Consider the following 14,525-nt stretch of genomic DNA (forward strand, 5'->3'; position numbering starts at 1 on the left):
TCTCTTGAGAAACAAAAAGTACCACCACATGGCAACCTCTCAGCCAATAGAATGAAAGGGTTATATAGGGTGCATTGGTTTCCTTCAGGGTGCCTGTATGACTACTACTGATTATAGTAGAACCCACATGATAGCACCTGCTGAGCCGAGAGAAGTTTTGAGCGCAATATTGATTGAGACAACACTGAATATTTGAAAGAGAGCAAAAGTTTTGAGTACAACCAGTACAAGTTTTGAGAACAAAGTCATGAAGTCCTGTTTTCAGACTGAAAATGTGTGTTCTTGACTTATGGCTGTAAAATTCCCCAATAGCCCCTTATTAAAAAGGGGATTGCAGAGTGTGTTCGAACTAAAGAGATCACAGGCTCTATGCTAAGGTCTATTCAGGGGGCCTGGAGAGGAGAATCCATCCGATAGTCTGACCTCGGATTCAGGAAGAGCAGTGTGGTTTTTGTCCTGATTGAGGAACACTGGACCAGCTCTACACCCTCAGCAGGGTTCTGGAGGATGCATTAGAGTCTACATACAAATATGTTTTACATATTTGTTAAAACAGTGACAGTTTTAACAAATATATAAATAACTTCTTTTTTTTAACAAAAGTTACATACTGCAGTTTTAAAACTATACATCTACCTTAGCCCCGACTATAAGACTACTTCTCGTTTATTACTGAAACATCTACCATAATCCCATAGTATCCTTTCAGAAAGCATGTAGTGCAATCTTCGTTTCAAATACCTCAGTTATTAGAAAGGTATTTGTAAACTTGGAGAAGGTGTTCGGCCGTGTCCTTGGGGAAGCATGTGGGGGGTGCATTGTGAGTATGGGTGAACGGGCCCTTTGACACCAGCTGTGAGGTCCCTGTATGACCGGTGTCAGAGTTTGCTCTATGTTGCTGGCAGTAAGTCGGGCTTGTTTCCAGTGGAGAAAGAGTTGGACTCCGCCAACGCTGGCCTTTGTCACAGATTCTGTTCATAACTTTTATGAACAGAATTTCTAGGTGCAGCCAAGGCGTTGAGGGGATCCATTTTGGCCTCGGCTTTTTGCAGATTATCTGGTCCTATTGGCTTCATCTAGTGGATGGAAGGATGGATAGAAATGGACATGCAACATATATGATTACCATGGTTGGGATTTGAACCTAAAACTATCAACTTTGTATAAAACTTAAATGGATTTATTATCAAAAAACAGTTGAGTAGAATGACTGTTAAGTTATAATGAATGTTGTCCAAATGGCAATAGTGGAACAATACACACCTCTGACTAAACAAACTTCTAAAATATCCAATTTGACAGTTAGAAACCAAAAGAGGGCTGCACAGTGGCCGCAGTAGGTAGAGCTGTTGCCTTGCAGCAAGAAGGTCGTGGGTTCGATTCCCGGCCCGGGGTCTTTCTGCATGTATTCTCCATGTTCTCCCTGTGCATGGTGGGTTTTCTCCGGGTACTCCGGTTTCCTCCCACAGTCCAAAAACATGACTGTCAGGTTAATTGGTCTCTCTAAATTGTCCCTAGTGTGTGTGTCCTGTCTGTCTCTGTGTTGCCCTGCGACAGACTGGCGACCTGTCCAGGGTGACCCCGCCTCTCGCCCGAAACGACAGCTGGAGGGCGATAGCTGGAGGCGAGCCCACTAGGGACAAGGGTATAGAGAAAATGGATGGATGGATGGAAACCAAAAGGTCTGGAGATGACAGTGATCTGTTCAACAATGGTTTTTAAGTTTGAGATGCCATAATTAAATCTTTTTATCTTCTTAGTTTTGGTAGTTTCATCATATTTAATGTGTGTCCACAGTAACACAATATGACAATATCTGAACAGTAAGGAAAACAAGGCCAGTGACCTGACCCTAAAGTGCTGTTAATGCAAACATGTCAGTTTAAAAAGGGGCATTCAGTTCAGAAAAAAAAAAAAAATTTGGATAATGACACAGAGCAGATAAGATTTCAAAACTCCATTTTAAAATGGGAACCTCATGAGTGATGGGTGTGAAGAAAGTAGGGTATGAGTGGATGGAGGACTTACCCACTGTATGTCAATCTGGAAGTCACAATGTGCAGGACAGATGTGCATAGGAGAACATGAAACAAACAAAAGATGACACAGTGAGCAATTATGCAACATATAAAATAAAAAGTAGTGTGCAAATCTGTTTAATTTGCTTATCCATACATAAACAAAAAAAAGATTATACATGCCATTTATAAGTATAAAGCAACATGTACTAAATCTATTAATATATCACTTTGTAGTGAAAAACATGTGAGATTTAGAACAAACACTGTGAGTGAACTGGATAAATATTCAGTAAAAACAGTGCCTACATGTGCATTGAAATATTGAAGCAATCTATCGGTTGCTTCAATAGATAGAGCTGGCTTATGTTTGTCAGAGGCCCCATAACTGGACATAAACTTGTACACTACCTGCACAAATAAAAAGAAACTCCGAGTTAATACAATAAATAAATACATGGAGTTTCACAAAGATGAGGCGTTCTTCTCCTCACTGCTGTGTATATAGATCAGCCTCTTGGCAAAATCAAGAGGTTAATCCCTATAAATACAGGTTGAAGCAACCACCTCTATAGACAGAAAGTTGCATGTTGATAATGAACAACACATTGATTCACTGATCCATCTTGCCACTTGGTCACTCCAGTGGAGAAACGTGCCTCCTTCAGCTGGGGAAGAACAAGTTGTCCCAAGTGGAAAAGTAGAGCTATAGTTGGGTTTAAACACCTGGACTGGGCTGCGTCTACTGTGATGCAGATGAAATACTGACCTATTGTTGTGAAGAAATAGCCGAGACAAAAGCTGAAGCTTTCAGTTCAACAGTATTTGTTGCATCTCTCAGGGGAATGAGGAGTGGAAAGTGATGCAAAGAATGAGGTTGCAAACTACGGAGGACCAAAACTGACATAATAAATAAAAGAATAAATATATGAATAAAAGAATAAATATATATCCAACATAATAATAAATGAAAGAATCAATATAAGAATAAAGGTAGAAATATATAAATGAAAGAATCAATATAAAAATAAAAGTAGAAATATATAAATAAAATAATAAATATATATACTACATAATAATAAATAAAACAATAAATATATAAATAAAAGCATAAATATATACTTTGTTTTGATTTTTTTGCTTCTCCCTTTTCCATTTTCTGTATTTCCATTTGCTGTATTTATTTCTGTGTTGTTTTCTCACTGCATCGTTATTTTAATGAGTTGGGTTGCCTTCTATGTCCAGCTCTCTATTGGTCAATAAATAGGAAAGAGAACGATCCGTCTGCAGATCGATTGTGAATGCCTTCCTACTTGGCGCTTTCGGCCTCAGTTCAACAGTCCTCAGGAAACCTGACTGAAAAATTCACGAATACTCGTTATCTTAAAGATACAATAAAAGGTAAGGTTAATAACAGCATTTAAGTCTTAGATAGCTGTTATTACTCATTGTCAATTCACCATTCTCTCACTGTATAAAATAAACAGACTCCGATCGGAGAGTAAACCAGGTAGCAGCAGCTTTAGCCACAGTTAAGAAAAATATACACCGCTGTCAGTGCTGTAATGTTTAGAGATTCACTTTATTTATCAACTTTAATAATACAGCATTTAAGTGTTAGATAACCATCATTACTCATTGTCAATCCACCATTCTCTGACTGTGTAATAAACAGCCATCGATCGGAGTAAACCAGCTAGCAGCAGCTTTAGCCACAGTTAGGAAACATACACGTACACCGCTGCCTTTCAGTGGTGTGTTAAAAGTTTCACTAAAATCACTTACATCTTCCAACACTGTTGTTTAGAAAAGCATTTTAAATAATGATTTAAGCGCTATCTGCCAAATAATTTACATATTCTGATGTGATTCATAAATTCTCCATTTGTTTTGTTGTCCATCTTTCTCAACAGTAGCCGACCTAACAACCTACCATATCTGAGATGGTCGTGTTCCTCTGTCTATGGCAGGTTCAGTCAATCAGCTGTGGGACATCTGCTGCCTAGTCAAAGTATCATGGACCTCTTGATTTGAAAGGAGAAACCAGTGCAGAGCCTCTCTGCTCCTGCAAGTCACACTTCTTGGATGAACACTCATTACTGCAAGCAGCTGTTAGAAATGAAATCTTTGTGCATTTATTCTGTAATTAATATCTATATGTATCTATTAATAAATGAATTGATGTTGTGTAGAGTTCTGTAAACACTATTGTAAATAGCTTCTCTTGAGTAATCTACATATGTGCAACTTTTACATTAAATTGCTTCTTTTTGTAAATTTTACACATCTGGCAACAAAGTATGTGGAGGAGAGGAAATGCTCAAATTAAAGCTGCCATTGTGGAACAAAGACATAAAGTTTGTGGCTGTTTCTTTAAAACATCTATTTAATTATTATATTAAACACTTTACATGGTTACTACATTACACTAACATAATTACTACAGTTAATTTAAGTCATTGATAGAGAAAATGTATTTACAAAAGACATATCAATTTTATTTCAACATTATGTACTCAGGGTTTACAACTTAAGAAGACGACCATGTTGGGTCCTTGGCGGGGGCCAGTCTGCAGTGAACTGGTGCCAGTCTGCAGTGAACTGGTGCCAGTCCGCAGTGAACTGGTGCCAGTCTGCAGTGAACTGGTGCCAGTCTGCAGTGAACTGGTGCCAGTCCGCAGTGAACTGGTGCCAGTATGCAAGGAACTGGTGCCAGTCTGCAGTGAACTGGTGCCAGTCTGCAGTGAACTGGTGCCAGTCTGCAGTGAACTGGTGCCAGTCCGCAGTGAACTGGTGCCAGTCTGCAGTGAACTGGTGCCAGTCTGCAGTGAACTGGTGCCAGTCCGCAGTGAACTGGTGCCAGTCTGCAGTGAACTGGTGCCAGTCTGCAGTGAACTGGTGCCAGTCTGCAGTGAACTGGTGCCAGTCTGCAGTGAACTGGTGCCAGTCCGCAGTGAACTGGTGCCAGTCTGCAGTGAACTGGTGCCAGTCTGCAGTGAACTGGTGCCAGTCCGCAGTGAACTGGTGCCAGTCCGCAGTGAACTGGTGCCAGTCTGCAGTGAACTGGTGCCAGTCTGCAGTGAACTGGTGCCAGTCCGCAGTGAACTGGTGCCAGTCTGCAGTGAACTGGTGCCAGTCTGCAGTGAACTGGTGCCAGTATGCAAGGAACTGGTGCCAGTCTGCAGTGAACTGGTGCCAGTCTGCAGTGAACTGGTGCCAGTCTGCAGTGAACTGGTGCCAGTCTGCAGTGAACTGGTGCCAGTCTGCAGTGAACTGGTGCCAGTCTGCAGTGAACTGGTGGATGACAGAGACGATGCTATACTGTAGTGAGCAGTTTGAAGCAGAAGTTCCACCATGTGATCCACTGGGTTTTCCCACCTGAGCACAAACTTCATGCACTTTGTTTCCACAGGCACCACAACAGAATCAAGTGTAACCTGTTAAAAGGGATATAAAGTTATTATTCCTATGTTATCAATTTTCTACTGCCAAGTCTACAACCACAGGAAAACAAAGTATAAGAAACTTAACCTTCTAATCATAACCTTTGATAAATATTTATTGGAGAAATGTGAAGTTAATGAGCTAATATATATATATATATATATATATATATATATATATATATATATATATATATATATATATATATATTAGCTCATGAAAACCCAAAATCCCTGTCTCAAAAAATTTGCATATCATGAAAAGGTTCTCTGAACGAGCAGTTAACCTCATCATCTGAATCAACAAAGTAACTCTAAACACCTGCAAAAGATTCCTGAGGCTTTTAAAAACTCCCAGCCTGGTTCATTACTCAAAACCGCAATCATGGGTCAGACTGCTGACCTGACTGCTGTCCAGAAGGTCATCATTGACACCCTCAAGCAAGAGGGTAAGACACACAAAGAAATTTCTGAATGAATAGGCTGTTCCCAGAGTGATGTATCAAGGCACCTCAGTGGGAAGGAAAAAGTGTGGCAGAAAACGCTGCACAACGAGAAGAGGTGACCGGACCCTGAAGAAGATGGTGGAGAAGGACCGATTCCAGACCTTGGGGGACCTGAGGAAGCAGTGAACTGAGTCTGGAGTAGAAACATCCAGAGCCACCGTGCACAGGCGTGTGCAGGAAATGGGCTACAGGTGCCGCATTCCCCAGGTCAAAGGTCAAGCCACTTTTGAACCAGAAACAGCGGCAGAAGCACCTGACCTGGGCTACAGAGAAGCAGCACTGGACTGTTGCTCAGTGGTCCAAAGTACTTTTTTTCGGATGAAAGCAAATTTTGCATGTCATTCGGAAATCAAAGTGCCAGAGTCTGGAGGAAGACTGGAGAGAAGGAAATGCCAAAATGCCAGAAGTCCAGTGTCAAGTACCCACAGTCAGTGATGGTCTGGGGAGCCATGTCAGCTGCTGGTGTTGGTCCACTGGGTTTTATCAAGGGCAGGTCAATGCAGCAGCTATCAGGAGGTTTTGGAGCACTTCATGCTCCATCTGGAAAAAAGCTTTATGGAGATGAAGATTTCATTTTTCAGCACGACCTGCCACCTGCTCACAGTGCCAAAACCACTGGTAAATGGTTTACTGACCATGGTACTGTGCTCAATTGGCCTTCCAACTCTCCTGACCTGAACCTCATAGAGAATCTGTGGGATATTGTGAAGAGAAAGTTGAGAGACCAAGACCCAAAACTCTGGATGAGCTTAAGGCCATCAAAGCATCCTGGGCTCCATAACACCTCCGCAGAGCCACAGGCTGATGGCCTCCATGCTGCATTGAAGGCTGCAAAAGGATTCCTGACCAAGTACAGTGGGGCAAAAAGGTATTTAGTCAGCCACCAATTGTGCAAGTTCTCCCACTTAAAAAGATGAGAGAGGCCTGTAATTTTCAAAGAATTTATTTGCAAAATATGGTGGAAAATAAGTATTTGGTCAATAACAAAAGTTCATCTCAATACTTTGTTATATACCCTTTGTTGGCAATGACAGAGATCAAACATTTTCTGTAAGTCTTCACAAGGTTCTCACACACTGTTGGTGGTATTTTGGCCCATTCCTCCATGCAGATCTTCTCCAGAGCTGTGATGTTCTGGGGCTGTCGCTGGACAACACGGACTTTCAACTCCCTCCACAGATTTTCTATGGGGTTGACATCTGGAGACTGGCTAGGCCACTCCAGGACCTTGAAATGCTTCTTACGAAGCCACTCCTTCGTTACCCGGGTGGTGTGTTTGGGATCATCGTCCTGCTGAAAGACCCAGCCACGTTTCACCTTCAATGCCCTTGTTGATGGAAGGAGGTTTTCACTCAAAATGTGACGATACATGGCCCCATTCATTCTTTCCTTTACACGGATCAGTCGTCCTGGTCCCTTGGCAGAAAAACAGGCCTAAAGCATGATGTTTCCACCCCCATGCTTCACAGTAGGCATGGTGTTCTTTGGATGCAACTCAGCATTCATTCTCCTCCAAACACGACGAGTAGAGTTTTGACCAAAAAGTTCTACTTCATTTCATCTGACCATATGATATTCTCCCAGTCATCTTCTGGATCATCCAAATGCTCTCTAGCAAACTTGAGACGGGCCTTGACATGTACTGGCTTAAGCAGGGGGAACGTCTGGCACTGCAGGTTTGAGTCCCTGGCGGCGTAGTGTGTTACTGATGGTAGCCTTTGTTACTTTGGTCCCAGCTCTCTGCAGGTCATTCACTAGGTTCCCCCGTGTGGTTCTGGATTTTTGCTCACCATTCTTGTGATCATTTTGACCCCACGGGGTGTGATCTTGCGTGGAGCCCCAGATCGAGGGAGATTATCAGTGGTCTTGTTCCATTTTCTAATAATTGATCCCACAGTTGATTTCTTTACACCAAGCTGTTTACCTATTGCAGATTCAGTATTCCCAGCTAGGTGCAGGTTTATCATTTTGTTTCGGGTGTCCTTTGACAGCTCTCTAGTTTTGGCCATGGTGGAGTTTAGAGTGTGACTGTTTGAGGTTGTGACCAGGTGTGTTTTATACTGATAACGAGTTCAAATAGGTGCCATTAATACAGGTAACAAGTGGAGGACAGAGGAGCCTCTTACAGAACAAGTTACACGGCTGTGAGAGCCTGAAATCGTGCTTGTTTGTAGCTGACCAAATACTTATTTTCCACCATATGGTGCCAATAAATTCTTTAAAAATCAGAAAATGTGATTTTCTGGATTTCTTTTCTCCTTTTGTCTCTCATAGTTGAGGTACATCTATGATGAAAATTACAGGCCTCTCATCTTTTTAAGTGGGAGAACTTGCACAATTGGTGGCTGACTAAATATTTTTTTGCCCCACTGTATTGAGTGCATAACTGAACATAATTATTTGAAGTTTGACTTTTTTGGTATTAAAACACATTTCTTTTATTGGTCGGATGAAATATGCTAATTTTTTGAGACAAGATTTTGGGTTTTCATGAGCTATATGCCAAAATCATCAGTATTAAAACAATTAAAGACCTGAAATATTTCAGTTGATGTGCAATGAATCTAAAATATATGACAATTTAATTTTTATCATTACATTATGGAAAATAATGAACTTTATCACAATATGCTATTTTTTTTAGAAGGACCTGTATATAGAGAGAAAGAGAGAGATAATCACATTTCTCCAATGAAACATTAATATCCATCCATCCATCCATCCATCCATCCATCCATCCATCCATCCATCCATCCATCCATCCATCCATCCATCCATCCATCCATCTTCGTCTTCCTCCTCATTAGAGTCTAAATACGTTATATTTCCAAAACAGAAAGGCTACGTAATGTTAGCCAGCTAACAAATTACTATTGCTAGCCTAGCATATCAACTAACAGCTAGAAAAAAACCAAAACACGTACCTTCGTAATCAAACTGGTGTCAGTCAGCGAGGAATTTGTCTAGTTTTAGATTATGTATAGATAGTGGATGTTAGGATGTTAAACAGATGTTGTTTGATGTCTTGTGAAAAGGGTCTATAAGGTTCTCGCCGAAGAGGACCACAGCGCAGGCATTCACAATCGATCTGCACACGGATCGTTCTCTTTCCTGTTTATTGACCAATAGAGAGCTGGACATAGAAGGCAGCCCACCTCATTAACATAACGATGCAGCGAGAAAACAATACAGAAATAAATACAGAAATAAATACAGCAAACGGAAAAGGGAGAAGCAAAAAAATCAAAGCAAAGTATATATTTATGCTTTTATTTATATATTTATTGTTTAATTTATTATTATGTAGTATATATATTTATTCTTTTATTTATATATTTCTACATTTATTCTTTTATTTATATATTTATTATTATGTCAGTTTTGGTCCTCCATACAAACAAGTGGCTGCACTGAGCTTCCTCCTCAGCAGCCTCTTGGACTAAATCTTAGGTATATGATGAGAAGATGATTATTCTGGAGCAGCTCAAAGTAGAGATACAGCTTCTCTGTTAATCTAAGTGGGCATGTGCTGAGCAAGTGTTCTAGATGACCCCTAAAGGAGGAGTTTCTAAGATGGTCCACTTGAAGGTCTTTGTGTAGGACTTGAAGATTGAATGCATCTAACTCCAAATATATAAGCCAGAGTAAAGCAGGAGGCCCAGAGCGATAACACACACAACTGTGCTGTCTACATAAACTGAGCAAACAGTTCCTCCCACTGAATTGCTATTATTATTTATGGCCTATGTCTGCAGTGGAAGCATTTATTGTTCAGTGTGATCTTTAGTTAAGCATCCAGGGTGTAAAGATTTTCTCTTTATTGAGCTCAGTGAAAAGATCTGCGGCTCGTGCTGTCAGGAAGAACAGGAACAACCAGCACCACAAAACACAATCCATTTTCAGACAACTGCTATTAAACTTACATGCATAAAAATATTATATAAAAGAGCTGCTCTGATAATGACAAAAATATATTAATTAAGTAAGTTTGATAAACTGAAGTACCAATTGTGCTAAGCTAACCTACTTGTAAGAACAAAATCTCCCTATACAACATCTATACTCTATTTTATTTGAGGTCATTGTTCAGAAATATATTCCTCTTTTTTTCTGTTGTAGATTTTAACCTTTTTATCATTTTTTATTACATATTTCACCTTGACACAAATATTTCATCTCAACTGTGATTTACTTCAATAGCCGGAACACTGAGCAGGAGATGGCAATTGTGAGACTATGCAACATTTATCTGCGAGAGAATTCATTGGTGACTTGTTATTTAGAATCCTGATGCCTCCCCCACTGAGGTCTTTATAAACCAAACATGTAAAACAAGCTGAAAGAAGACAGATAAAGGCATTTATTCTTTAGAAAGCTCCTTAGAACTATTCATTTTTCAGTCAGAGAACATCATTCAAGGTTATTTAGATGTTGGACATTTTAAACTGAATAAACCTAATACAGACAAACTGAATCATGTATTGCAATGATTTTGTCATGTATTGAAGGATTTTGTGGAAATATTTGCTCTAGTTGTAGTGAAGTCTTGTTTTTAGCTGCAGTATTCAAATGGGGCATAAACAACAGAACAGCCCAGATTCTTTGCTGTTTCAACTGTTCAGGCTGGTGTTGTTGGTCATTGTGTGGTGGCGCACACCTTGGGCACCTTAGCACCAATGGAGTATTGTTTAAATGCTACAGCTGAGACCAGGCTCCAACAACAGTAACCAGATTTCTATCCAAAAGAGCATCTTTAGGATGTGGTGGGACAAGAGATTACCATCTTAGATGTGCAGCTGAAAATAGTAATGTTTCTGACACCTTGTTTAATTTAAGAAAGAAGTAAAAAGGAATTCAACCCACACCTAATAAGAAACCTAAAAGTATACTATCATGCCTATGCAAGTATCACAACCAATCAGTAAACACCTTGCTCTCAGTAAAACTCACAGACTGTTGTAGATGCTGACCAATGCTCCAGTAAACTCAACTGCATAAAATAATTTTAGTGCTGACCAAAATGCTTCTAACTAACCAATCAACTTTATTTGTATAGCACAATTCAACAAGGGAGTTCATAGTTCACACCATTAAACAATAATTCAGTAACCAATAATGAAACAGCAATGAATATTACATTTTATAAAATGCTACCATCAAAGTCATCATCAAATATATTGATCAATGTTCCAGTTATTATTAGTCAGAGGCAGCTCTAAACAGATGGGTTTTAGTTTTGATTTAAAGGAATTCAGTGTTTCAACTATTCTGCAGTTTTCTGGAAGTTTGTTCAAGACTAGAGGAGCATGAAAACTAGTGCAATCAACCAACTAAAAACTTTGATCAGATTAATCTGATCAAGGTCTCACACTTATATTAATCAGAATTAATCACTATAACCAACTTTGTAAGCCTGAAATATAAATATGAATGCTGTTGTTCAAGCCCCTTCTGTCGCACTCTATACAATTAAAATGCAAGCGATTATCTAATCTTTTGCAGCAGCAGAAAGCAGTTCATGTAGTCTTCCCATACTCAATAGCAACTAAGGGAAACTTACTCTATTACTCATACAAATAGCAAACTTGTTGGGGAACAACTGAAAGATTTTTTTTCTAGTTCTTTGGTGCCCCTTTCCGGCGTTGCCCTGGGCCATGTAGCCCATAACATAAACCGCCACTTTCAATTTAAAAAAAAGTATTGTCTCAAACCAAACACGTCTAAAAATTCTCAGCTGTTCAGTGACTTATAAACCAACAACAGTATTTTAATGCTTCCATTGGCTCCCTGTATTCCATTTAGAAATGGGTGATGTGCTCCATCTTCCTGGTCACATTCAGTCTCAGTCGTCTCATGAACGAATCAATTCAGTCCTATGGACCACAAACACCACACGCATACACCAGAAATATCACAAACAACTTATCTGTGAAGTAAGAGAATTTATTAACAAATATTCAATAAACCATATACTAAAACTACCAAACTGCAACTAAACTACTAAGCCATAAAAACTAATAATAAGCAAATTATCAAATCAAGTAACCAATGAATTATGATATTAAAATGAAATGGAATACTAAAAAATAACTTCAAAACTAATTAACTGATTAATAATCGTAAAATGTCAATAAAAACAATATCAGAATTCAGCTCCAGCATAGACATGCATGTGATAAAAACAGGATATGTGATGATGGAAGTGAATTCTCCAGTGAAAAGCAGAGGGAGGTGTGTATGTTTAGATGTGATCACAATCAGTCTATCTGACATCTTGAAATTGGCCGTCGTCTCTTTAAGAACCTCCTGCCCTTTCCGACACTCCTCCTTCAGTACATCATTACAACAATGTTTCTCCATGCTGTCCATCAATGCTGTTTGGAACAGTTTTTAGTACATTGTTGTTTGTATGATAAACTCAGCAGATGTACAGTTCCACCAGATGTTTGCTAATTGCTGCTGCTAGTCTAGAGGAGCTAAGTGGGAGGGGTACACTGTGGGGCAGAAGTTTGGCTGGAGACTGAAGCTCCAAGTAGCTTTGGGTATGTAGGCAGAGCATTGCAGGAGCAGGTGACATAAAGCTCAAAAAGTTGATTTGACATTAAACTTCCCTTTAATAATTTGCATTAACAATAAATGATTTATCATAATTGTTAGGTTACATGAGCCAAACATTGTATTATGGTTACGTGAATCAAGCTAACAAGCCGTGTCTGGTCAAATTTACCTCCTGGTTGCAGTCCAGCACACAGAGTTTGGAGCTCTGCTTCTTAGCATCCAGCAGCACGTTGAACATGGTGCAGACAGAGAGAGGAACCCGGAATTCTGTAGACCAACTCGTTTTCGCCATGTTGGCTTCAAATGCAGATTTTGTCCTTCAAGACAAAATAATGATATTAATTTATATTAACAGTTTCTGCAAAAAAAAAAATGGTGTGACATTTAGAGGCCGACTGGTTATTGCTGATCAGTTGCTGATTTAGCCCATACAGATTATTTTATTTTGCATGTAGTTTATTTAGATGTTTCCCTTGATTAGAATGTTTTTCAATTGCTGTTACTTGAAACCTGTGAAGTTTTAGGTAGAAGTAAGCTAAATGAAGCAGCACTGATTTTTATTTTTGTAATTCTGGTAATCTGCTGGTCAAGATATTTTTGTGACTAAGTATTATAGAGCAGTGTTTTTCAACTCCAGTATCAAGGCATACTGCCCTGTAGGTCTTAGGTATCCTCCTGCTTCAGCCAACATGATTTCAAACAATGGCTGATCAAGAGGGTTTTGTTGAGTTGCAAGCATTTGAATGGGGTGTGTTGAAGCAGGGGAACATCTAAAACATGCAGGTTTTGAGGACCAGGGTTGGGAAAAACACTGACGTCAAGTTACGTCAGCAGCCACACGACTGCACGTCACCTTCAGAATATAGCCAAGAATATATTATTCTAACTATTTATGATAAGGCTAATAAAAAAACGTACAACTTGCAGCCAGCATAGATCACCCAGTGCAACTCCCACACGGAGCTTTGCGACGTGTGGATGTCAGAGGTTATATTTTTAGCACATCGTCTCTGTACCTCACTCTGCCTCCTGTTCAACCCGCTTTTTATTTTTGTAGGCTCAGTTAATCACCGGGCTGCACAGTGGCGCAGTTGGTAGAGCAGTTGCCTTGCAGCAAGAAGGTTCTGGGTTCGATTCCCAGCCCCGGTCTTTCTGCATGGAGTCTCCATGTTCTCCCTGTGCATGGTGGGTTTTCTCCGGGTACTCTGGTTTCCTCCCACAGTCCAAAAACATGACTGTCAGGTTAATTGGTCTGTCTAAATTGTCCCTAGGTGTGAGTGTGTGTGTGCATGGTTGTTTGTCCTGTCTGTCTCTGTGTCCCTTCAACAGACCGGCGACCTGTCCAGAGTGACCCCGCCTCTCGCTGGCTGGAGATGGGCACCAGCAACCCTCCTGACCCCACAAAGGGACAAAGGTGTAAGAAAATGGATGGATGGATGGTTAATCACCTGTAGCGCAGCTATATTTTCATTTTTCTTCTAGTTGTGACCAAGCTGGGAAGGAATTATCCTATTTGTCGTTTTCATACTAAATATGAATTCTGTTTTTTTTTTATTCAAATTTATATTTTAGGAAAATCCTATCCCGGTGCACTTACCACCATCTACATGTTTGTCTTATTTACCTGATGAACAAAATTGCTATATTATTGTTAGCAAGTAATATCCGACGTTTGGGGCATTGTCACTGGTCATTTATCGAGTCACCTACATTCAATGCTTATGAGTCATTAAGACGCATCTCATTCATGCGAATTAGAATAAGTTATTACAATGTGATAAATAGTTGATGTCCGCTGACTGACAACATGCTACCTAATGTTAAAACAGCTACATTAATACAGGTAACCATGGTAACCAACGAGCCTTTAAAGGTCCCGTGGCTCTTGCTGCAGACATGCACATCTACTGTTTACAAACAAATAATCCCTCTATATAAACAAACTGAAGTGAACATAAAGTGATATTCCATCAGTTTCCTACACAAAGGAGAAATATGTT

The 14,525-nt window shown here is 39.8% G+C and overlaps 1 protein-coding gene across 7 annotated transcripts in view; it reads right to left on the reverse strand.

The window, feature by feature from the left end:
- The window catches only part of cadps2 (Ca++-dependent secretion activator 2), a 280,025-nt gene that overhangs the window by 29,300 nt on the left and 236,200 nt on the right, over window positions 1–14,525 (reverse strand). For 5 of the 7 annotated variants that reach the window (XM_081607676.1, XM_081607678.1, XM_081607677.1 and 2 more), the window contains 2 exons: window positions 12,695–12,842; window positions 2,029–2,043 (listed from right to left, as the gene is read on the reverse strand). In XM_081607676.1, coding sequence (XP_081463802.1) covers window positions 2,029–2,043; window positions 12,695–12,842 — 163 coding nt within the window. The remainder of the gene's footprint in view (window positions 1–2,028; window positions 2,044–12,694; window positions 12,843–14,525) is intronic. The other 2 variants (XM_081607675.1, XM_081607679.1) reach the window with 1 other exon arrangement.

This window comes from Poecilia reticulata, chromosome 6, assembly GCF_904066995.2.
Source record: "Poecilia reticulata chromosome 6, P_reticulata-male-v2, whole genome shotgun sequence".
NCBI classification, from domain to species: domain Eukaryota; kingdom Metazoa; phylum Chordata; class Actinopteri; order Cyprinodontiformes; family Poeciliidae; genus Poecilia; species Poecilia reticulata.